General features: G+C 34.6%; 1 protein-coding gene across 1 annotated transcript in view; it reads left to right on the forward strand.

Annotated features, from left to right (window-relative positions):
- Positions 1-25,378, forward strand: part of BORCS7 (BLOC-1 related complex subunit 7) — a 43,913-nt gene that overhangs the window by 6,300 nt on the left and 12,235 nt on the right. Inside the window, exons 3-4 of the mRNA XM_044056554.1 lie at positions 15,229-15,272; positions 18,463-18,483. Coding sequence (XP_043912489.1) covers positions 15,229-15,272; positions 18,463-18,483 — 65 coding nt within the window. The remainder of the gene's footprint in view (positions 1-15,228; positions 15,273-18,462; positions 18,484-25,378) is intronic.

The raw sequence follows: 25,378 nt of genomic DNA on the forward strand, positions 1-25,378 counted from the left end.
TTAAATTTTCCTCTGTATTTGGTACAGGTAGGTACTGTTTTCTGTGTGCAGCTGTTTATGTAAGAGTATAATTTGGAGGTAAAGGCTTTGGCCTGCCACTTACTTACTCGTGTTATGGAGTACTCTTTATGGTAGGTCATGATAAACTTTCAATGTATTTAGATTTGTACAAAGTTGTAAAAGATACCAGTTGAAAATTGACCCTGTAAAGCGAGTATGTATTTTTATAGAAGCTGTGTCATTTTTAAATATACCATAGGCGGCATGATTATTGAAAATTTTGAACAGATGTTGGCTTTAAGTGATGTGGAGACGGTTCAAGATGAGAGTCTTTTAAACAATGTAGTTTGTACATGTAATGAGTTCAGAAATTTTAATATTTTTAATTACACAGAATTCAATATAGATAAGGTATACTTTAGCCTGTTTTCCTAAGGGCTAAATTTTGTCCCTAAGAAAAAATGTGATATTAGTAAACTTGTGATTGATTTAAAAATGTTTCTTAGGAAAATCAATTTTAACTGATTTTTGGTGGAGTTAATCCATGTGGAGACGCATCTAATGAGTTAAAAAAGAAAAGTATTTGGAATCCACCTATTCATGCACAATTAAAAAATTTTGAAAAACTAGTTAAGGAAGAGTTAAGACAGGCAGTGAAGAAAAATAAATTTGCATCTAACCTTCCATCTACTGAATATGACTTATTACATCAGTTAAGAGGGAATGCCAATTTAAGAGTGATGAAACCTGACAAAGGGGGTGGTATTGTTTTAATGAACAACATAATGTACGAAGCTAAAATGTTCCATATTCTTTTGGATACGTCAAAATATGGAAATGTATCCAAAAATGAAATTCATATTGGATACAGAAGAATCTACTCTACTTTATATAATTTGTTTTTGGAAGGAATTATTGACAAGGATATATTTGACTTTTTACATTATGACAAGCCAAAAGTTCCTTCCATTTTTGGCATTCCAAAAGTCCACAAAAACTAAGGACCCCCTTTGCGTCCTGTAGTAGCTGCTGAAGGTTCAGCTATTTCCCTTCTAGCTAGATTTATTGATGTTAAATTTGAAAAAATCTGATGAAACATGTTTCATTCCTAAAAGATTCTTGGGATTTTTTACACAAGGTTAAAGATGATATGTTCAAACAAGATCTTATTTTTGTAACTATTGATGTGTTGGACCTTTTTGGTTCTATTCCACATAATATAGGTCTTGAATGGTTTGAAGAAGCCATTAGATTTTCAGGTGATATATCGGACAATGAAATTTATATTGTACTGTATTGATGGAAATGGTGCTTAAATACAACTGTATATTTTTTCAAGGAGAATATTTCCAACAAAGAAGTGGTGTAGCGATGGGAGCAAGATGTGCCCCCATCTACGCCAATATGGTGTTAAACACCTGGAAAACAAATTTTATTCATGATAGCGTATATAAAGATTGTTGGTTTATACAAACATTACCTTGATGATATAGTTATTTTATGGAAAGACACCAAAGAAAGGTTAGATGAATTTATACAGTACATAAATAATACCACTGATTTTTTTTAAAATTTACCCATGAAATTGGTTTTCAAGAAATCAATTATTTGGATGTGACATTAATAAAAGACGATAACCATTTCAAATCAAGAGTATTTAGGAAGAAAACTTTTCCCAATTGCTATTTGCACTTCACTAGTGGACATCCTATCCACCAAAAAAGAAGCATTGTGAAAGGTCAGTTCGTTAGAATTTTGAGAATGACTTCTGATGATTTAGATTTCAATGAAGAGAGTGAGTTTTTGGTTCAAATGTTTTTGGAAAGGGGATACCCTTTAGAATTTATTACAAAAATAAAAGATGAAGTCACTAGAAGTAGAGCAAATAGATTTCAACCCATTTTGGGTAAAGAAGTTAAAAATTTTAAGTTTCATGACAACAAAACTAGGATAGAGGATACTACTAGCCCTAAGAATATTGTTAAGAATTTCAACAGGGCTTTTATTACAGATTTTAGCGGAGATGGTGGTATTGTCCAAAAAGTCTTTGAAAAGGAATGGAATAAATTTATTAGAATACGTGATCTTGGTTTAAAAGAAAGCATACCCCTCAAGATTATTTTCAGAAGGGGACGTAACATTAAAGACTGGCTTTTGCCAATACATAATTAGAAAAAGAAAACAGTGAAGCTTAATGGCACTTTTTTCATGTAAAATGTGTGCACAATGTCCCTGGATGGCTGACACTAGAAGTGTCTTTATTGAAGCTAGGGGAAAAGAAATAATAAGTAAGACTCGCAGTACCTGTGATTCTGCAGGAGTGGTATATATTGCTATATGTAAGGTGTGTTTCAGTTTTTATGTTGGCAAAACTGAAAGGAAGATTAGAAGAAGAATATATGAACATGTTCATGACATAAAAAATAGAAAAATTGCTAATGCGTTATATAAACACACCCACACCTGCCCCCTAGCAAAATATACTGTTTTATTATAGAAGAAATTCAGAAAGATGAGAGGGGTGGTTTATGGGAAGCAAAGACTGAATATCGGGAAGTATATTGGCAGATTATTCTTGAAGCCAGTAGGTCCCCAGGTTTAAATGATAATGTTTCCCTTGCACCAGTTTTAAAGATGAGGGCTGCTAGACTTTAATGGTTCACCATCTAACTCACATGCTGATATTAATTTCAATATTAATTTTCATATTAATATATTTTATATACATTTGATATAGAATTTATTTATATATTTATATATTTTGTAGATACACGATTATTCAGTAATAATGAACAATAGATATTTTAATAGATTCAAATAGATTTTTAAGGTATTTTTACCTCTTGTTTCATATATATATATATATATATATATATATATATATATATATATATATAATGTTTTTATTTATTGTGTTTTTTCCGTCTCCACAGAATTTGCATATTCTAACATATATATTTTTAGAATATTTTTAATTCGTTTTCAATACATTTTAATATATTTAAATGTAATTTATATAATACATACACAACTAACTATATGAAAATATGGTCACATTTAGTTTAATGTGGAATGATATTCCTGCAATTCATGTTATTTCCATTTTGGTCACTAGGTGGGAGTGTTGCAATAACTTCTATAATAGAGTAGTTTGAAATACTTATTTCTTTATGGGTTTGAATTCATCTGTTACAATTATTTATATTTTACAGTAGATCTGTATTCAAAAATCCTCTTGTGAAGATATTTTATTTTACTTTATTGAAATATATTAATTATATTAATATTGACTTGGTTTTACGTTTATTTCATAATGTGTATATCACGAAAGCATTTTACAATTCACATTATATATTTATGAGATGCTTTTTTATTGGATCATTTGAATTTCTGTTAATATATATATGTGGTTTGAAAATATTTTTCTTTGTCTGATGAAGTCTGATGTATTGACGAAAAACGCGTTGTGTTGGGCTAGCGTTTCACGTTTGTGTTTGGTTCATCTAATACATTTGGAATTTTAACTTCAGCTGTCCGGTGCTTGGCTTCTCCTCTACACAGTGCTTTTTGTGAAATATTAGACAAAACCCACATGAACACAAAATGCAGTTTTTAAGTGATGATTTTATTTATTAAGGAAAAAAAACTGTCCAAACCTACATGGCTGTATGTGAAAAAGCAATTGCCCCCCTTGTTAAATCATGAAGTAACTGGTTAATCACATTTTTGGGAAAGCTGAGTTCAATTTCACTATCCACACCCAGACCTGATTACTGCCAGAACTGCTGAATCAAGAGATCACTTAAATAGAACCTGTCAGACAAAGTGAAGTAGGCGAAAAGATCCCAAAAAGGAAGACATCATGCTGCAATCTAAAGAAATTCCGGAAGAGATGAGAAACAAAGTAATTGACATCTATCAGTCTGGAAAAGGTTACAAAGCCATTTCTTAAGCTTTGGGACTCCAGTGAACCACGATGAGAGCCATTATCCACAAATGGAGAGAACATGGAACAGTGGTGAACCTTCCCAGGAGTGGCCAGCCTACAAAAATTACCCCAAGAGCGCAGCGATGACTCATCCAAGATGTCACAAAAGAACCCAGAACAGCATCTAAAGAACTGCAGGCCTCACTTGCCTCAGTTAAGGTCAGTGTTCATGACTCAACCATAAGAAAGAGACTGGGCAAAAATGGCATGCATGGCAGAGTTCCAAGACAAAAACACTGCTGACCAAAAAGAACATAAAGGCTCATCTCACTTTTTTGCCAAAAAAAATCTTGATGATCCCCAAGACTTTTGGGAAAATATTCTGTGGACTGACTAAACAAAAGCTGAACTTTTTGGAAGGTGTGCGTCCCATTACATCTGGCATAAAAGTAACACAGCATTTCAGAAAAAGAACATCATGCCAGCAGTCAAATATGGTGGTGGTAGTGTGATGGTCTGGGACTGCTTTGCTGTTTCTGGACCCGGACAACTTGCTGTGATTGATGGAACCATGAATTCTGCTCTCTACCAAAAAATCTTGAAGGAGAGTGTTCGGCCATCAGTTTGTGACCTCAAGCTAAAGCGCACTTGGGTTCTGGGGCAGGACAATGATCCAAAACACACCAGCAAGTCCACCTCTGAATGGCTTAAAAAAACAAAATGAAGGCTTTAGAGTGGCCGAGTCAAAGTCCGGACTTGAATCCAATTGAGATGCTATGGCATGACCTTAAAAAGGTGGTTCATGCTCAGACCTTAAAAAGCCGGTTCATGCTCGGAAACCCTCCAATATGGCTGAATTAAAACAATTCTGCAAAGAAGAGTGGGCCAAAATTCATCAGCAGTGATGTGAAAGACTCATTGCTAGTTATTGCAAATGCTTGATTGCAGTTATTGCTGCTAAGGGTGGCACAACCAGTTATTAGGTTTGGGGGAAATTACTTTTTCACATAGGGCCATGTAGGTTTGGATAGTTTTTTTTTCCTTAATAAACAAAATCATCACGTAAAAACTGCATTTTGTGTTTACTTGGGTTATCTTTGTCTAATATTTACATTGTTTGATGATCTGAAACATTTAAGTGTGACAAACATGCAAAAAAATAAGAAATCAAGAAGGGGGCATATACTTTTTCATTGCACTATATGCTCCAACCAAGCCTGCTGAACATATATTTGAAAAGTTTAAACTCTTTATTAATTGATATATGGATGCATGAATTTTTAAATTGAGAGGCAAGCAAATTTAAGAGAGGTGCTGATGTTAAACATTTTGAGGATAACTGCAAAATGGAGACTTTTAAAGGTTGTTATTCTATACGCTTGCAATTGTAGTATAGGAAGGGTAGGGTCTATATTAGAACACCAAACTTTCAAAATTTCGAGTGTTCTAATATCGACCCATTTTCAGCGAACGCTGAAAATATCGAAGAAACAGAAAACCAAATTTAGGGTTAGGGCGCAGGTCCGGTAAGTGTGCGATTGTGTGGATGTGAGGGTTAGGGCGGGGTAGGTGAGTTAGGGTTAGGGTGCGGGTGAGGTGGCTGTGCGATAGTGACTGACCTTAGGGTTAGGGTTTGGGTTAAGGTAAGTGGATAGTTAGTGGTGTATGTATAGTTTAGTGTAGGGTTAGGTGTAAGAGTTTAGGTGTATGTGTGTGGATTGCTGTTTGTTTGGTGTGCTTGTGTTGTGTGTATGTGTTTTGGAACAGCAACATTTTTCCCTAGGAAAAAATTCACTGTTCTGTATGTTAGATGTTTTAAATTTTCGATTAATAGGGTTCAATATTAGAACACTCGAAATTTTGAAAGTTCAGTGTTCTAATATAGACCCCGGAGGGTACATATTTGAAGTGGATTTTTTTCTTAGAAGTTGTTAAGCACATTTTCTAGTAGAACAGTACATGTAGACTTTAATGATCATTTAAGTCATTGTGAGTGAAGTATGAGCATGACAGGAAAAGGCATGGGAAGATTAAATCAAATTAAGGATTATGATTAGTTTAAAAGGGAGGAAGAGCTGTTGGAGTACTGTGGAATGAGAGATTTTTATGCAATGGTGAGAAAGGTGGATTGTTTGGAAAGAGATGCAAGAAGTCATCCAAGAAGATGATAGAGATGCTAGATTAGAGGAAGTTAATTGATACCTTAAATGTATTTTAGGACAGGAATGGAGAAGCAAGGAGAAGCGAAAGGTATTTTATGTAGATAGAGATGTAGATATATAAAATTGTGTGCATGCCTGACTGCATGAAAAAGAGATTGTATATAACTAGCTAGGACTAACAAATAAAATTTTTTCTGGTGACAAAATGATGGTTAAATGAAGAAGGAAGGGAACATTGCATTGTTATGTTTGCATTGATGGATAAAGAATGGGATACAGAAGGTAAAATAAGGGAGAATATTACACATTTTGCTAAACACATAAATAGGACTATGGAAATAAATGAAACTATCAGAAAGAGGGAAATAGTTTCACTGAAGAAAAAAGAAAAGCATAAGTATTTGCAAGAAATGTACACTAGAATGACTAAATTGGGTCTCAGAAATGTTGAGTAGCTATGATTTGGATATGATGTATGTAAAAGAAGAAGGAAAGAAGGGTGCTTTGTCAGATATATTGAATAGTATAGTAATGGAATATGTGATGGCAGAATATTTAAACACACATTTTCTTTCTGGTCTTCTTCCATAAATATTTTATGAGAATTGGAGGCCAGTAGTGTTATGCCAAAATTATTGATTATGAAGTTCTAATGAAAGTTAAATTCAAGTGCATTTAACATTAGTTTTGCTATCTCTGTTGAAAGAGAAGTATGTGGCATAAAAAGAGAAAATAAGGGACTATTAGTAAGTTTAAAGTAGTAAGTACTGTTGTTACATCTAATAAAGATACTAAGGTTGTTGCTGTTGTTGTGTCTTTCGGCTTTTCCCGGTTAGGGGTCGCCACAGCGGAACTCCGGTCCGCTAATGATTGGTAGTTGATTTTTACGTGCCGAGTTACCAGCCCTGATGCGCAACCTTCAACGAAGGTACGTCCATTCATGCATGTCTCCACGCAGAAGACGGTCTAGCTGAGAATCGAACCGGACAGTGTCTTACTGTGAGGTGACAACGCTACCGCAGCACCACCACCGCGAATAAAGATACTAAGGTGTTAAGATAATTTATTCTTAAGGTATTTAATAGTGTATCTCATAGGAACATATGGATAGTGTAAAAATATTTTTTAGGGAGAAAAGATCAGATGGTTATGCAATGAAGTTTATGAAAATATGAGATTAATGCATTTAATGAAAGGAAATTTTGGACTAAAGGTTACTATAAAGTATGTCGTTAAACAAGCATGCTTCCTAAGTAGAACGTTATTTGCTTTGGTAGTAAACTGAATTATAATACCTGTTAAGGATAAGATTAATGAAGGGGAATGGGAAATGCGTGAAGATGCATCTCCCAATGCTGAAAAGTTCAATGTATCCGAAAGCATAGACATTAAAAATCACACTTACCGAATAAACACGCACATACACACTCTATCTTCCTCCTTGCAACATCTCCAATATTTGAGAAAGAGTGCTTTTCAGTGAATTTCCAAGAAGTATACTATGTCAATTAACGGACGATTCGAGAGAGTGAATTGAATGCATATATGTGAGTATATTCACATATGTCAACAGCTGAACCAGATGACATTCACATTATGAAACACAACACATCGGCTACATGACTGGTTGACTCCACCACTTGCTGAATCTCATCCAGTCACAAAAGAAAGTAATTTCCTTTTCCAGGTGATACACTGCATTCAGCATCCTCTCACATACCACACTAAAGCACACAAACATACCATACTGTTAAAACATTTTATTTGAGAAGCAGGTGAAGCTCTCCATGTCTTAAAGTAGATGCTCTGTCCCCAAACCCTCTAACTTATGTATGCTAACTTCATGGTTGCACAACAACCTCCAAAGTGAAAACACCACTGTAGTACTATAGTTGTCCATATGTTGAATATAGCACACATTGATGAACTGAGCTGTTGATAATAAAGAATAGATCCTACAGTTGTTGACAAAATGGATTACCGACATTTCAACCTGCTGTACATGCAAGCTCATATGACTGTTATGGGCATAACAGAAGTTTCTTTTGAAAGAACTGCCATGGATACTGTTTGACCTCTGGTAAAGTCCAGTAATGGATTTCAGTATGTATTAGTAATTTTAGACTAAGTTACCAGAAGTGAGCCTTTTTTGGCATTCTAGGGACCCTGCAGAACATTTCTCAATTTCTTTTCAGATGCCAGGCCAAGTTTCCTTGTATGCTTGGTCAGTAGAATTTGACCAACATCATGTTTTTGTTTTCATCCATTCCCAAATATCCCACCCCCTAGTACATGGCTATGTGCTAATTTAATTACAAGATTCCTACAAAGGTTCGGTACCAATAGCTGATGGATGACCTTTCCTTTTCTTTTTTTTCTTTGATTGCACTATAGAGCAAATCAATTTTAAAGCTCAAAATAGGGGTAGGACTTGGAGGTATCTGTGGCAGACTCTTCTCCTGCCATCCTGGTTGTATGTGTACCTTTGCCTGGCTCAGGCTTTCATGCTTCTTTTGAGCCTTCTTAAAATTGAGCAGTCTTAACTTTGGAGGCAGTACAATAACTTAGTTCTAAAATTATCTGAAAGACAGAAACAGAATCTTCCATATTTTCCCTAATGGTAACTACCACACTGTGCCACACTTAACATCGGAGTTCCCCAAGGTTCAGTTTTAGGTCCTTTTCTGTTCGAATTGTTCATAAATAACCTCACTATAGGCCTTCCATAACACAATATTTATACAATGAATGTTGATGATATTCTGTTTGTAATCCAGCAGTACTTATCAGTCACTCCAAACCAAACTTCAAGCAGAATTTACTGCTGTTTACAAATATCTTCAGGCAAACAGACTATTAGTCAGTGTTTCTGTAGCTATCGTAATATTTTCAAGTGCAAAGAAACCATCTTCCATACGTAACATCCTGTTTAAAGACATAAGTGGAAGTATCATTCCAAATAGTAAGGAGCAAAAATAAATAGAACTTAACTTGCACCCTCTCCTTAAAATCCCCACCCATACTGACAATATAACCGTTGAAGTTTTCCACCAACTTGTGTTGTGTTGTCACATTTCCCATCTCCTCTTGCAAGAAGATAGCCAAAAATATGCTGTGGCCAAACTGGAGTACGCATTACTGCTTCTAAATATACTCTGAACGGGTTTACTACAGTAAACCGACAAGCCAAAACAATGACAGTGAGATGACAGACACCAGAAGACTGACAAAGCAAATACCTGACAAGTTGAAATCCTGACACCGAAAACACCGACATTCGAAACGTGTGCTTGCATTTGAGCTTGACTGTGTAAGTGTGCGATAGTGACGGACTTTAGGGTTAGGGTTTGAGTTAAGGTTAATGCATAGATAGTTGTGTATTTAAGGTTTAGTGTAGGTTTATAAGGTTTTTGGTCTGCTTGTGTTGTATGTCTGTGTGTTTTTTGGAACAGTAACTTTTTTTTTGTTTTGGTAACTGTCGGGGTTGTGCTTTGTACTTTTGTGTTTTTGCACTTTCGTTCTTGTGGTGTCGGTGATCTCGTTGTCTGTCTTGTGAGCTGTCAGTTTACTGTAGTAGACCCCTGTGAACATATAATTGCTAAAAACTGCAGATGGAATGAAAAATGTGTAGGATTACTTTCCTAGCCACCCGGAATATAAGTAATAGAGCTACTCTACTGTTTGTAACCCTTGTATGTAAAATTCTTCTGGGTTGTTGCCCACCCCATAAAAGAGAACTCCTCTTTGGTGATTTAAACTGTTCACTTAAAAATGGCCAAGATGATATCCTCATACTCTCTAGACTAGAACAAGATTTAAACAAGCAGTTGGCGAAAAGTCTTTTTCAAAATAGGCCCTGCCCTTTGGAAGGAACCAATTCCCTACTGAACTAAAATATAATGATTCCCTTAAAACTTTTTTAGAATTCTCTGAAAGAATTCCTTTATAAGGAATCAAAATGCCTTTTTTCCTGAGATATGGGTTAATAGTGTTCTTGGGTCCTAAGTATTTAACTAACTGATTTATATGGACCTTTATAGCACATCATCAAACAATATCTCCTTATAAAATGTATTTACTGTGACAATTTGTATACTAGCTTCCGTTTATCTATTACTTATAACTTCTCAAACTAAATTATTAGTATTAACTATACTATTTTATGCTAATTGAATCATTGCTTTTTTATTGCATGTACTTTAAACTTTTGCATATGTTTTGTATACGTGTATATTTTGTTTTATTTCTATAGTTTTAACTGAAAAGGGTCACTTGACCAGATCACTTACCTGCTAATAAATTGTAAAATGAAAAAAAATTAAGCAAAATTTGTGCTCTTCCCTGACTTCTTTAAAATATAGACATGTTTATACCTGGAGCTATTTACATTCTTTCCCTAGATATTCCTCTTAAAGGAGTAGCAAGTGCAGTTTCATACAGTTTTACATTTTACCACAAAGAAATAAAAGAAATACGCAGTCTCATTTAATATGTATTGTAAAGACATAGATTGTTATATGCAGCATCAGGTATTTCATTCATATATATAAATAGTATTTCTTTAGTCTGCACGCATATTTTTTTTCATGTGGCAGGCATATTTGTATGTTACAGTATGCTTGTGTTACACATATGTGGTGCATGTAGGGTGGGTGTGTTTGTGTGAATTTTATATCGTTTTATATATACATATACATACAACTGTATATGGTTGTGTGTATGTACATGTGTGATATAAATATTATATATGTGTATATGTATGTAATGTGTGTATAAAATAGCCACAGTTCACTTGTTGATACTAATTTTTACTGTGTGTGTGTGTGTGTGTGTGTGTGTGTGTGTGTGTGTGTGTGTGTGTGTAAAATAGCCACAGTTCACGTGTTGATACTAATTTTTTACATGTAAGTGAAGTGTAATCTATTTGAGTGAAGCACTGTTTGTTGAAATGCTTTATTGGCCAACTTCTGGGCTGGTCAGCAAAGGTAAGTGTTAGGGCTGGGAGTCTGTGGCCAAGTGTGTGTGTTTTATGGTTAGGCTAATGGTTAGGTAAAGGAATGGATTTAGTATGCATGTGTATTTGCCTGTCTGTGCAAATGGTGAGTGGCTAAGCTGTATTGTGTAGTGGTAGTTCTACGAAAAGGGTGATATCCCCTGCCCACCTCAGAAATGCATGCTAACCATGCAGCTTACTTTAAAAAACTTGCTCCATAACACTGCCACTCTTCAGACAAATTTGAGCTAAATGCATGGTAAGGTTCTAGGTATTACACAAAAAAAAGGAAATTGTTTCCTTTTTCGATGTACTGGGTGTCTGTATAACGAACTGTCATTAAGGTATGGTCAATGTTTTTGTGTCTATCATTTAATATGTCAACCATTCATTATACAGCCACAAAACCACATGTGTAGATTATACATAACCACATACACATTTGTATATATGTTTATGCATGTATGTGTGTATATGTTTGCAGTGTACAAAGTTGACTGTGCAGATGAATTTTTTTTTGCTGACTGTAATATTTTTCAAATGCACAATTTATAACCTGTATTTATAGTCGAATATTTATGTGAACATAATGCTTTCTACCTGGCTAGTATCAGGTAGGTTGTGTATGGCCCAGTTGTACTGGACATTAGTTGTGTATTGTTTTGGAGTTGAAGTTGTTGTCAGGTGTGGTTTTTCTGACTTGTATCAGCAGTGACTCCAGTTGCAGGGAAAAATCTCACTTCTTTTAGTTGGTGTGACCATGGAGTTGGTATCTGTAAATCTGGGAGGTATTGAGATTGCACTCCACATGGGGGACTTGCCTCCCTGTAAACAAACACAGTTTTATTTGTTAGTTGACATTTTGTTTTGTCTAGGTGTTGATTTTTTTGCTCTAATTTTTCTGTATTTTGAGCTGCTGTATTTTTTTGAGTACAAGTTTTATAAATGTAATATATACATGTGTATGAATATATAACTCACGGTGGTGGTGCTGCGGTAGCGTTGTTGCCTCACAGTAAGACGTTGTCCGGTTTGATTCTCAGCTAGAGCGTCTTCTGCGTGGAGACATGCATGAATGGGCGTACCTTCGTTGAAGGTTGTGCGTCAGGGCTGGTAACTCAGCACGTAAAAATCAACTACTAATCATTAGCGGACCGGAGTTCTGCTGTGGTGACCCCTAACCGGGAAAAGCCGAAAGACACCACAACAACATGTGTATGAATATATATTTCAATGTATAATGTGTGTTTTATATATGTGGGTGTGTATACAAACACACATGCAGATTATACACACACACACACACACACACACACCTAGATATAATTATAATGCTGAGGGTTAAGGCTCTGAGCTGTGAGCTGTTAATAAACTGCATTATGTAGTATGTGGTACAGAGTTTCATTCCTCTGATCTCCATTTTCCTGTTGTATAACTGAGATAGTCCCTTAACCAGACAGTATTCCTGATTCACCCCCCAAAAGGGACACATTGTCCAGTGTGCTTTCCCAGTTAAAAAAAATATCTGTGTATATATATACAAACACACACACACACACACACACACACACACACACACACACACACACACACACACACGTGTGTGTGTATGTGTGGGAGGTGTACCTGTAGATATATATTCTGTTTGTACGTGTGTTCATATAAAACTTCTTTATTTTGATTACCTGACAGTTGGCAACAAAATCATCTGATTGATGTGGGCATTGTGTGCTGTTCAAACTGCCCAGAGTTTTATGATTTTCTGGTCCCCTTTTTTTATGTTGTAAGAAAAATAACTCTCTCCTTGAAGATAAGCGAGAGCAAGAGGACCTGTTTCCTTCAGTGATCTCTTGCCAAATGATGAATTATCACCATTTAAATGCAGATGTTGATTGAAAATGTTATGCTGAATTTATATAGTGACAGGCCGTAGATTAACTAATAATGAGACAGTTATGCAACCAGTATAAATTGGAGCCATGCAACCAGTATAAATTGGAGCCATAGCCAGCTTTATGTGGTGCAGTTCCCTGGTCTAGTGCCCTCAACTCTATGTTGAGAAGCAAAAAATAAACTAAGATCTTTTCTATGAGTCGAGGACCAAAAAAAAAACGTCTTATGCTTGAGACTGTTTGTTACATCTGTAGCAAGAGGTGTGCACAGTTTGATTATATCTACATTGCCACACAGAAAGCACTTTGGTCTTGATAGCAAATACAGTATCTGCATTAATTTCTTAAAGCTGCTACCACAAAGCCATGTTATCAGTAACTGCTGATTGCATCCTCTAATGCCTTGAGCCCAGGACAGCCAACCCCTCTTCCTACCTAGGCTATGCTTTTGATGTAAGTAAATACTCATAGCATCCTTGTGTATAATGCAATGATTTGTGTAAATAACATTCATGTTAAAGCATGGTTGCAATAGTTCCTGAACTGTAAATGTTGGTTATAATACATCTTGAATGTAAGTGTTGATCTGAAATATAATTTTTAAGGTAATCTGTTGGTAAATGTTTGAAATGTTACTGTCTCTTGGCTCAAGCCATGGCTGAAAATATTTTTTGGACTAGTTCAGTTACTTAATCAGCAATGTTAAATAAATAAGTAAAACATCATTTAGTAACGTATGATAGGGAGAGAAGTTGTCGCCTCACAGCAAGAGGTTCTCTGGTTCGATTCTCAGCTAGGGTTCCTTCTGTATGGAATCTACATGTCCTCCCTGCGATCTCGTGGGATTCCTCCGGGTGCTCCGGTTTCCTCCTGCACTCCATAGACATGCAGTAGGTGGATTGGATGCTCTAAATTGGCCGTACATGTGCGAATGAGTGGTACAGATGACCTACCATGGCAGGGTAGCCACCCTGTGGTGTAAACCTTGTCTCAAGATGATCTACCATGGCAGGGCTAGCCACTCGGTGGTGTAAACCTTGTCTCAAGATGATTGTCACTTTTGAAGTGACAACCCCATGTGCAAAATGGGAAAAGTGGTTGAGGATGCATGGATGGACTGGGTGACATGAGAGTCAGCATGCTTATGAATAGCATGCCATTTCACTTCTGCATTAATTTCTTGTTAATTGTTTGCTTAAGAGGAATTATTTCATTAGAACATTACAGATAAAATTGCTAAGACACTGTTATGACACTTAGAAAGGTATTTTTTACTTTGCAGTTATAGTTTTTATTAGAAAATAGTGGAAAAGAGTTCTTGTAGCATCACGTTTTTTCTTTTTTCATTATCTGGTTCTGATAACTTGGCACTGGTGATAGTGTTTAAAATGTGTATGGTATGTAAAGTATGGTACACCTTTATCTGGGGCAGTCAAGACTGTCTGAAGTGGGCTGTGGTCACATCAGTGTCATTTCTGAGAGGATTACCGTTACAAAAAATCTGTGCAGCATATTCTTTTGACCCTGCATTTAGAAACTATGAAAAACTATATACAACAGCTGTGACTTCTTTGGCCGGGTTGTCCTGTTGTTATTTTGTCTTGTGTTTTCCTCCGTTTTCTGTGTTTCTTTTGTTACTGCTTGTGACTTTGTCTGCTGTAAGCGACATAATTTCTGTGATACTTTAAAGTTGGCTCTTCATAGGTGTTTCTTGCACTAGATCCATAGGATTTCTTGCCACCCTGTTGTCTTTTTTGGGAATTTTGCAAGCGTGGCATGTTTCACTAAAAAGTTTGGGGCCCAATGTCATATCCTCTTCTTTTCACTTGTAAATATTTATTAGGAAGCTAAGTATGGCTAAAGAGTGAGAAACACCTGGAAAGGTGTATAGAAGTATTACCTGTTCTATAGTCAAGAATCAGGGTCTCTCCTGAAAAAAAGGCTACTAGCCTAATGAAGCTAACCCAGTCAACAAAGGTTAGTAGATAAATCAGGGATAGGATGAAGGCTCTGACTGAATCCAGACACTTCCATGTAAACAAGTGCTAGAATACTGATTTTATGTAAGGGCCACTATCTAATATCAGATACTGTAAAGAGTACATGACATGACTTTTTGAACTCTCCACTGTAGAGATGAATTGAAAGAGAAAAAAATGACATTTCATCTATGTGAATTTTGTTTCATTATTCAGTAAACTGCAAAGATGAACAAGTGGCTTGTTTTGATTTTACTCTTTGTTCTTTTTTCAGAGTTTGAGGAAAATGTCTATTATAACAACACATCTGCAGTACCAGTAAGTTGTATATGGTTTGCCATCTTTATCCATTGTGACTGCTGTTTACATAACATGGCAGCTACTTTAGGACTGTTTAATCTGCTAAGTAATAATTTTTGACTATTATTTGAGCTGTCACAAAAGAGTGTTGATGTACGGACAACAGTAGCAGCCATTTCAATCACATGAACTTTAATGGATCCTAGAAAAGAATGCTGTGGTAACCCGACATTTAGATTTGTTTTTGCATGCCTCTGCTACTTAATGATGTTTTTTGCTGACTTCACTCACCGTAGAAGAGGACATAATCAAAGTCTTATCACAGTGATAGCTTTCAGAGATAAACATGTACAAGAAATGTGATGAGCGAGTTTAGGCAGTAATCTCTCTTGATCTTTTTTCTGTATTTGTAGGTCATGTGAATTTTATTTTTTATTTCATTTGTTTACCAGGCAGGCTGTTTAATAGATGCTATTTTAGCTGGTCAGAGGAGCATAAAATTACATGATACTGCTGTTTATAAGGTTGAAAAATGCTGATATTGTTTCTGTTCTTTCACGTTGTACACTTTATTTTATAAGTTTGAACATGTTATTTGTATGAGTTGTAAACTTTATTTGCATATACTTACTTTTGTATGTTGTACTTCGGCTTTTAGCCACACATTTCTTCACTGGATGTATATGTTATGTTGGTTTATCTGTATTGTTAACATATATTTTCTAGTATTGTAATACTTAAGTTAATTCTGTATCAGATCTCCACTAAAAATGGGCTCAGTTGGAATAACCCGGTTAACAAATGGCAAATAAATAAATAACTGATTGGTATGAAATGACTACTTAGCATTAGTTTGATTAGATTTAGTTTTTTGCAATTGTTTTTATTTATTTACATTTGTTTAGTAGGAGAGTCTGATTGAAGAAAGAGCCCTCTTTTTCAACAGCGGACCAAGAAGAAAAGCTCCATGTAGAATATAAGAAACATTGCAGTATACAAAGCAATTTCCAGTGGTACTTTGTTGCTTAATGTACTTATATAAATAGTAATGTATAAAAGTGATGAACCTTATTAAGTAATACATATACAGGGTTTGAATAATTGTTAGCTATGCATAGTTGTGATGTATTAGGTGACATTTGCATATACGAAGTATGAATATTGAGTTAGGCACTTTTATTGTACAGACTAAGGTAACTAAGATGGATAGCTGCTAAACCATGAATGAGAATATCTAGTCTGAGTATTATGTTATCATAGGGTGAGGTAGAGTGTTAAAAGCCTAGAAAGGTCTAGAAAGAGTGCTGATAAAAGATTTACCTTTATTTCTATTGGGATTGATATTGGAGAAATTCAAAAGGAGTTTTTTTTTTCTTGTTTGGGGGTTGTTTCTTCATTGTTTTATTTTCTGTGTTTGTTTTGTTTTCATTTGTTTTATTTTTTTATTTTGTCTGTGTGTTTAGTTTTGTTTTTATTTTTATTTTTTTTATTTTTTAACGTTGTTTTTGTTTTACATTTTTGTTTTTTCTTTGATTTTTTTTTTAATTTTATTTTTTTTTTATAGTTTTTTTACTTTTGTATTTTTTTGTTTTGTTTTTATTGTAGTATTTTGTTTTTGTGCTTTTGTTTTGTCTTTGTTTTAATTTTTGCTCTTTTTGTTTTTGTGTTTGTTTTTGTTTTGAGATTTTTGTGTCTTTCTCTAGTTTGTTTTTTTACTAGCTTGTTTATTTTCTAGTTTTTTTTGTTTTTTTTCTCATTTTTACTTTGTTTTTGTTTTACTTTTTTTTGTAAACTTTTTTTTCTATTTCTAATTTTTGTTTCATTTTGTTGCAAGTTACTTGTTGCGTTTTGGCATGCTGCTTGCTACAGTTACAGTCATATGAGTGGAGAAGAGCTTTGCTCTTAAAGCTTGAATAGAGTGTTTTCGGTTTTTGTTCCTAAGCTTTTTTTGTGCTGCAGTAAATTTGGATTTTTAGCATCTTACCGCTGACTGCTTTGTACCTGGGTCAACTTGGATTTTGGTAATTTTTTTACTAGAATATGCACAGGGTGCCAGATAATATAGCTATACATCTGACAAATACAGTTGTATTTTGTAGTGGTAATTAACAGTGAACAAGAAACTTATGTACAGTGCAGTAAGTTTAACTTCGTTGATAAAGAACATTAAGAAAATGAGCATTAACTCCTTGCAAAATTATTTGTATCTGTGGATCCAGCGGTATAGCAACATCTAGCACATTCACCTTCCATGCTGGAAGATCAGAAAAATGTGGATTATATTCCCACACCATGTGACTGGATTCATTTTTCTGTTACTGATACTGTAGTTCTACACTACTGAATGTGCTGTCCTTTGGATGAGACATCAACCTGTGGCCCCATCTGCCTGAGTTGTTCGCTTAGGTGGCTGTAAAAGATTCAGTGGTGCTTCTCAAAAAAGAGAAAGGGGTCTTTACACTCCCTATTTAAATGCCAGCGCCTGAAATGTCTTGTGCTGACATGCCAAAAATAAATAAATAAATGCACAGTCAGTGTAATTTACTTATTGGTTGAGTATTGGCAAGGAGAGCTTTTGAGTATTTGTAATGGATCCATATATAAAATGTATATATGTATGTATATTTGCAATATATATAAGCATCTCTAAAATAAAATATGAATAGTATATATATATATATATATATATATATATATATATATATATATATATGTATATGTTTATAAAATATATAAATATATTTATATAAATATATATATATATATATATATATATATATATATTAAAATAAATATATATATATTATATATATATATATATATATAGAGAGAGAGAGAGAGTGTGAGAGAGTAAGCATCTCTAAAATAAAGTATGTATAGCTTTTTTACAGTTGCTCTACAACACCCAAGAAATTCTGACTTTGGTAGAAAAATGCTTACTTAATACTTGGGAATAGCATTAGAAAACTACACAGTAATCTTCCATGATGTAGTCACTTTTCTTTTTAAGTCAACTTTTCACTACCTTGTAAAAGTTTTTGTCTGAGTTTCCATCTTTTTTTTTTTTTTTTTTTTTTTTTTTTTTAATTCTGAGTATAAACATAATTATTCAGCCTCTTTTTACAGGTATGGTGCTTGTGGTTTTATTTTTTCCTGGTTGTGTACATTTAACTGAAACTTTCCATTTCTTTTTTTTTTTTTTTTGCAGACAGGAAGCAATTCAGAAAAAGTAAGTTTTTTATGTAATGATTTTAGATGAAGTGATTTTGTACTGATTTTTCATGCATATATATATATATAGGTGCATGTACATACAGATGTTTAGGCTTTTGACATTGTGAAACTCCAGGGTTTTTGCTTCTTTTCATTGTAGACAAATTTCTATTTAACCAGTTTTATGGCAGGATGAATCTTGTTTTCTTGTCTATACTTTTTTCATTTTTAATGCATTGTCTGAGTTGAAAATGTATAGACTTATGAGGGTAGTAATAAGGCAAAATTCATCTCTGTCATATTTGTTTTATTTTTTTTTTTTCCATTTTGGAAGTTTGGTCACTTGGCATGTTGATATCAAGAAGACTGGTTCCTTCACAGTTGTATAGTTTGCTTTAAATTTGAATGTGAAGTAAATAATTACTTTAATGCAGGCACACGTTATATTGCTTGTTTCAAAGTTTACAATTTTGTACTTCATGCTTCACTTTGAACACGTCCTATTACATAGAATATTCCAAAAGGCCTGATCTGTTGCTATGAAACAGCAACTTAGTAAGTTTATGTTCATATTTTTATTCAATTATTTGATGCAATTTTTTCAAAACTTTCAGTAAAAATAATGTATTCTGGGAAAACTTAAATTATTCTCATAGAAAAGCATCTATATGTTTTGTTTTTATTTTATTTTATTCATGTGTAGAAGAGCTGGTCATATGGCCCAGGGCAGAGGCCTACAGAGTGCTCATACATATTTTATATGTATTGTAGCATTTTGGGGTATTGAGGGCTGTTTGTGATGTGAATATTGTAAAAAAAAATCTACATTTATAAGTATTTTGGCTTTAAAACATTGCAGCAGTGTTGATGTAAATATTATATAAATAATGCTACTGCTGCTTCTTTAAGAGCAGTCAGGTAATTATGTGCACGACCTAGGATAAATTTTTTCAAATTGTGTTAGTGAGTCATTATGAAACCAGTTAATTTCATTGTGAATAAAGGAAGGGTCTGAGCTAATTGTCCTGTGTATCAGGATTGCTAGAGATTCAAGGGAGACTCGTCCTGTGGAATGATGACTGTCATTGAGTCTCATCATAGGTTGGATCTTTATGCCTGGAGAAAGATTCTCGTGTAGCAGAATATGTCTAGCTGCCTAGAATGGGAAGTTCTAGAGATGCTGTGTGACTGTGATCTCATATTTTTTGAAGTTTTAAAAAACAAATATGGTGTAGCTTTGAATGGAGCAGATTATGAGCTAATTAAAAAAATATATATTTCGTTTACTTCTGGCTCCAGTGTTATCAGACTACCACAGTATATACAGAAAAGAACAACATATGTACGTGACTTTCGAGTATAAATGCAGGTAAGGTAAATGTAGCAATTAATATAAATGCAAGCAGTGTGCAAAAAAAACATAGGTTGTACTAAAACTCAAGAAGTGTGCCTCGTTGAGAGCAAACATTTTAAGATTCCAGGATCATGTCTACAGTCACTTATCTATAATGGTATAAATTGGTGCATTGGTTTTAAGTTATTTGAAGAGAAGGTTGATGTGTTGCTGGCTTGTCAGTATTTGCAATGAATGATATCAAATATATGAGCTTTTTGGGAATTCATGGTTGTTGCAGATAGATGCAACTCCCAGACCTTGGGAGCTGATTTTCATAAAGGCCTTTTCAGTGATGTTTAAGGTAAAGAGTCATTATAGCTGACTTCCAAGATGGCTGCACACTGAGTAACAGCTTAATTTCAGCTCTCCCAGTATGAAAACAGAAACTTAGAAAAGAGAGCCAGTGAATTTGTCTTTTTTTTTTTTGATAAATTTCAGTTACTGACTACTAAGTGCACTGCCTGGATGCCAGGAAAGAAGAAATTCAGAGAACCTTAAATAAAACCAATTAGAAAAGGGGAAGAAAAAAGAATAGCTGGGAATAATCCTGCAACATTTCACAACTGAAAGCAGTTCAAGCTCCATCTTTGGTGCAAGACATGGTTTTCAGTAATCTAGAGGGGAAAACATCAAATGTACTCTGAGCTGATTAAAATAAATGAAATACTGATGGAGTATATCAACTTCAATAACAAAAGGCTGGAAAAAATTGAAGAGGCATTAAACAGATATTCAGATGAGTTGATAAAACTTTAAAAAACAGAGGATGAAATGAAAAGTGAGACTGCTCAAGAAGAGGTATTTCAAAAAATGGTAGAATTAGAGGATAGAGCATGAAGGTAAAACCTGGGATTTTCTGCTGTACCAGAGAAACTGGAAGGAACAGACTGTATGAAATTTATGAAAGCACAAATAAGCATCTGGAGTGGTATTCAATAGCAGGAGTTGTTAATTTGAAAAGGCACATTGTGTATATGCTTAAAATCTGGCCATGAGAAAGCCAAGACCTTTAATGGTAAAGATTCAGTCCTATCAGCAGAAGGAACTGATTCTGACAAATCTTTGGCAGGAGGACTTAAGTGCAAAAAGTTGGAGACAGTAGAGTGCTTGTGTAAAATGACTGCTCACTGTACACCAGGCAGAAGAGGAGTTAATTGTATTCCGGCATTCAGGGAATGTGGGGAAGCAGGTGTGCGATTCAAGCTGCTGTATTCATTTATCTTCAGAATATTTTTTCCTAGAGGGTCAAAGTAATTTTTTGATGCGAACATGCTAATGATGAAATACAAAAGATTTTCCATTGGAAAGAAAGCTATCAAACAGAAGGGGTTTCTGCCCCATTCTGCTCCTTATTTGTCTGATACTAAAGCTCATAGACTATCACAATGAAACATTTTACAATGTTCCAAAGGAAAATGCTTAAGAGACATGAAAAAACACAGGAGTTGACTAGAAGAACCAGGAGTATGCTGGTAATGAAACAGACACTGGATGTGAGAGATGGAGATCAACAGGAAGAAAATCAGCAACTCTGAGATCAATGAATAACTGTGGGATTACAAAGCATCAGTTACATTTGGGAAATATGATGGAACAAGAAAACTTAGAAATACTAGGCTTTTTTTTTTGCTTTGTTAAACTTGTAGGGGACTCCAAAGCATATGCCCTACTTTGTCATTTAATGTTTGGAAGAACATTGAGAAGAGGTAAAGAGGAAGGAAAGAAGTAACTGTAAATAAAACAAATTTTGTTCTTGGCAGTGTTTTTATAAAACTGTGATGTAATACTGCATGCTATAAAGTAAAGCTTTTCCAATTATTTTTGTGTGTAATAGGGATAGTAAAGTAAACAGGTACCTTATTTCTTTCTTTAGCTTTAAGAGGTACAGGTTCTGCAATGTAAAAAGAGAAGAAACCCTGGACAAAAGAGCATGATATAAATACAGTTTGATACACTTTATCTTACTTTTGCATAGGGGAATGACTGGATTAAGGCCCTTGGCTTGATTTAATAACAAGTTTAAGGAGAATGCAAGTAAATAAAAGATCACTGACTATAATGACATTTTTCTCTAGCAAATAAATGTTTACGATTCGACAAAAGAAACTTGCAGTGGAAGGCAACTGTGTATTTGGTTCTCATTTTACTGTGAAGGCAGTCTGATAAGAGGGGAATAAAAACGGAGTACTTCTTTTTTTAGTGGCTAGGAGATGATGGTTTCTGAAAATATTCAATTTGTGTTGTACATCTGGGAGAGGAATGAAGATTATATAAAGCAGATGGCACTTAGTGGAAGTAGAAGTACAGGCTGTACTATGCATCTTAACATAGATGAGCTTCATTATAGGTTACTTCAAGCCTGTAAGTGTGGCTGTCCATCTGGGACAGTTGCCCCTATTAGAAGGATTCAACTTCTTTATTTAAAGATGTTTTGTGTGTTAGTAGTAAGTTAGTGGGTTCTTAGGGTGTTCTGGGTGTATGTATTTTTTTGAGGGTTTTCATTAAAACAAAACATTTTCTACCATTTGACATAGGTTCAAATGAGTAGGACAAGAAATAAGTGTGTTAAAGATCAACCTGCCAAACAGTGTATGCGTGCAAAACAAAACCTGAAACTAGACATTTAAAAACAGCTGTTTTGTATAACAGGTGAGAATAACATCTTATCTTATAATGACAACATTTTCCATATTATCTTTAAATGTGAATGGTCTCACAGATATATACAAAAAGAGTAATGAACTATATTAAAAATGCAGAGTGCAAATAGCTGTGCAACAGGAGACACATTTGGAAAGAATGGAGCATGTAAATTTGATGCAGAGGATTTCAGGATGGTTATTCAGCAGAATGTCTGGGACAGAGGAAAAGGGGCATACTTATATTTGCAAGAAGAGTACCAGTAGTGATAGAAAAGGTAAAAAAGATAATAATGGTAGATTTGTAGTACTAAGGGGCTACTGGCAAGGGAGAAGGATTACGCTGACATGTATTTACATTCCACCTAATACTGATAATATGGAGCTTAAGAAAATTCTGAGAGGAATAATCAGCTTTTAACGGGGAATGTTACTTAAAGGTGGGCCTGGAAATTAAGGATGTATGTGGGGACCTAGAAGGGAAAATATAACAAAAGAGGGTAAGTTTTTGAAGAAAGTATGAAAACATTTGGTATGGAAGATGTGAATTCAGTACTACGAGTTTTAGGAGAGAATTTTACATATTATTCCCCAAGGTATAAAAACTAGACTGGGCTAGACAGAAATTGTATTTCACAGGAACATGTACATTTAATAAAAAGTTTTGATATACATCCAGTAACTATTTCAGATCATGCAGCAATAACTACATTTCTTGCTTTTCAATAACTACTTAAAGACAAACAGGAATAATCACAAAGAACAGTATTCTCAGCACATAAACTTTGTTTCCTGCTGTGAGCTATCAATCACAGTGGCAAACAGCTCAAATTGCCACTTTGACAGATACTAAAGGGAGGTGTTTATGGGGAGGGGGATGAGTTAAAGGATTACAACTCAGACATAACAAAATAATGGAAATTGGCCACTTTAGAAAGAAAAAGACGTAACAGGCACTGAGAGTACTGTTATGTGTGGTTATCCCAGTTTGTCTTTTAAGTAGTCATTGAAAAGTAAGAAATGGTAATTAAACCTGACTGACTCAAAGAAAGCAGGGTGTATCTGAAAACACATGTAAAGTCAATGCATTGACAAGAGCTTGGGGGCTGTGACGCAGTATTTTAAAGCCAAACACTGCAATGTGAGATACCTAGAGGTAGACTGAAAAAAAAATTAAGATTATTTAAAAATATAAAGAAAAGTATATAAAATCCAAAAGTAGTGTTAAAATGTAGGAACATCAAAACTTGATAAAATAAACATGTTTTTTCAATCTGTGGTTACGATTCTCCTTTAAACTGGACACCTCACTGGTGATGTGTGATGATGATTAATGCACAGTCATGAGAAGGAAAAGGGCATAATTTTTACAAATTTATTAAACTATATACTCTCCTCTGTCATCTCATCTCCTTTATCTTCCTTGTGCCCCCCCCCCTGCTTCCTTTATTTGGGCTGCATTAACTCTTTATCGTATGTTCTGTATTGTAGATTTTGAACAAGACTTGATTGTTACATTTTATGTAAGAATATTTGTTACTATCTATTCATATGGATGATATTGTACTGCATAAACATCCCTGTATTAAAAAAAATGAATATAAATACATAGACACACACCCCATGTAACTGTTTATTTTTAATGGAAACTCTTTGTAAATGATATCCTAATGGAACTGTTGTTAATGAATGAAGCTGAATGGTAGCTGAATGTAAATGATGAAGCCATACAAATGATGACCATGATATCAGTATAATGGAGCTCTTCTTTCTGAGCCTGCAGTGAAAAAGGGATGACTCATTCGAAGTTTTCTGGTAAACAGATGCCAATAAAAAAATTAAATAAATAAGACTAATAACCTCAATGGTCTGTTGGGGGAGGTCTTTGCTGGAATTACTGGTCCATTACTATTTACTGAATGAGGCAGAATATTTTAACTAGGAATGTTACTGGCTTAAATCCTCTCTTTAATTTCTCCAAATTCTTGGGTTTCTGATACCATGACGGGGAATGGACCCCATTCCTAAGTCAAAATACGATTAAAGTTCATGAAATGTTTCACTCTTTGATGTCAGCCAATAGTGCTCTTCGCAGCCCCTGCAACGTGCCCGGTAATGACTCCTCCTGCAGTTCATACGGAGTTGCATATATTGGTAGCGTATCTAAATATGCTTGTAGACTCTCTCTTTTTTTTTTATAAGACTCATTGCTCTTACTACTATTGGAACTATCTGGGTATCCTCCTTCCACATAGCTCTCGTTTCTGCTTGCAGATCCTGATATTTTATAACTTTGTTTCTCTCTGTAAGCAGGACACTGTAGTCACTGGGTGTGGCGATTTCAATGATCATTGCTACTTTTGTCTTCTTTTCTTGGACTACTATATCTGGATTCTAGCATCTATGTTTTGAATTGTTGATAATGGATGATCCCATGTAATGTAAACTTCATCATTTTCTATGATGCTTTGTGGCTCATGTTTCCAGTATTTTATAGCCACTTCAGTACCATAATGTTTGCACAATCCCCAGTGCAACAGTCTTGCCACATTATTATGCCTTTCAGTATCCAGTCCTACTGCTTTAGTATGTCAAAACCAGCAATGAGGTGTGCAACTGTTTCCAATTCGGTTTTACAAAACCTACAGTTATCTGTTTCTCCCACATTTTCAATGGACTTTGTAAGCAAGCTTGTACGTAGCCCACTATCTTGAGCCACCAATGTTAACCTTTCATCTCTTTGTTTGAATTCACCTCTCCTTAACCATTCCTGCGTTCATTCCTGATTACATGACGTTCTTCCAGAAGTTTTCAATACTTGCAACTATATTTATGTGTTTTCCACATTTCTTTCCTTTTTATCTGGTACTTCACCT

The sequence above is a fragment of the Protopterus annectens genome, chromosome 14.part0 (assembly GCF_019279795.1).
Source record: "Protopterus annectens isolate FY-2018-M chromosome 14.part0, PAN1.0, whole genome shotgun sequence".
NCBI lineage: Eukaryota > Metazoa > Chordata > Ceratodontiformes > Protopteridae > Protopterus > Protopterus annectens.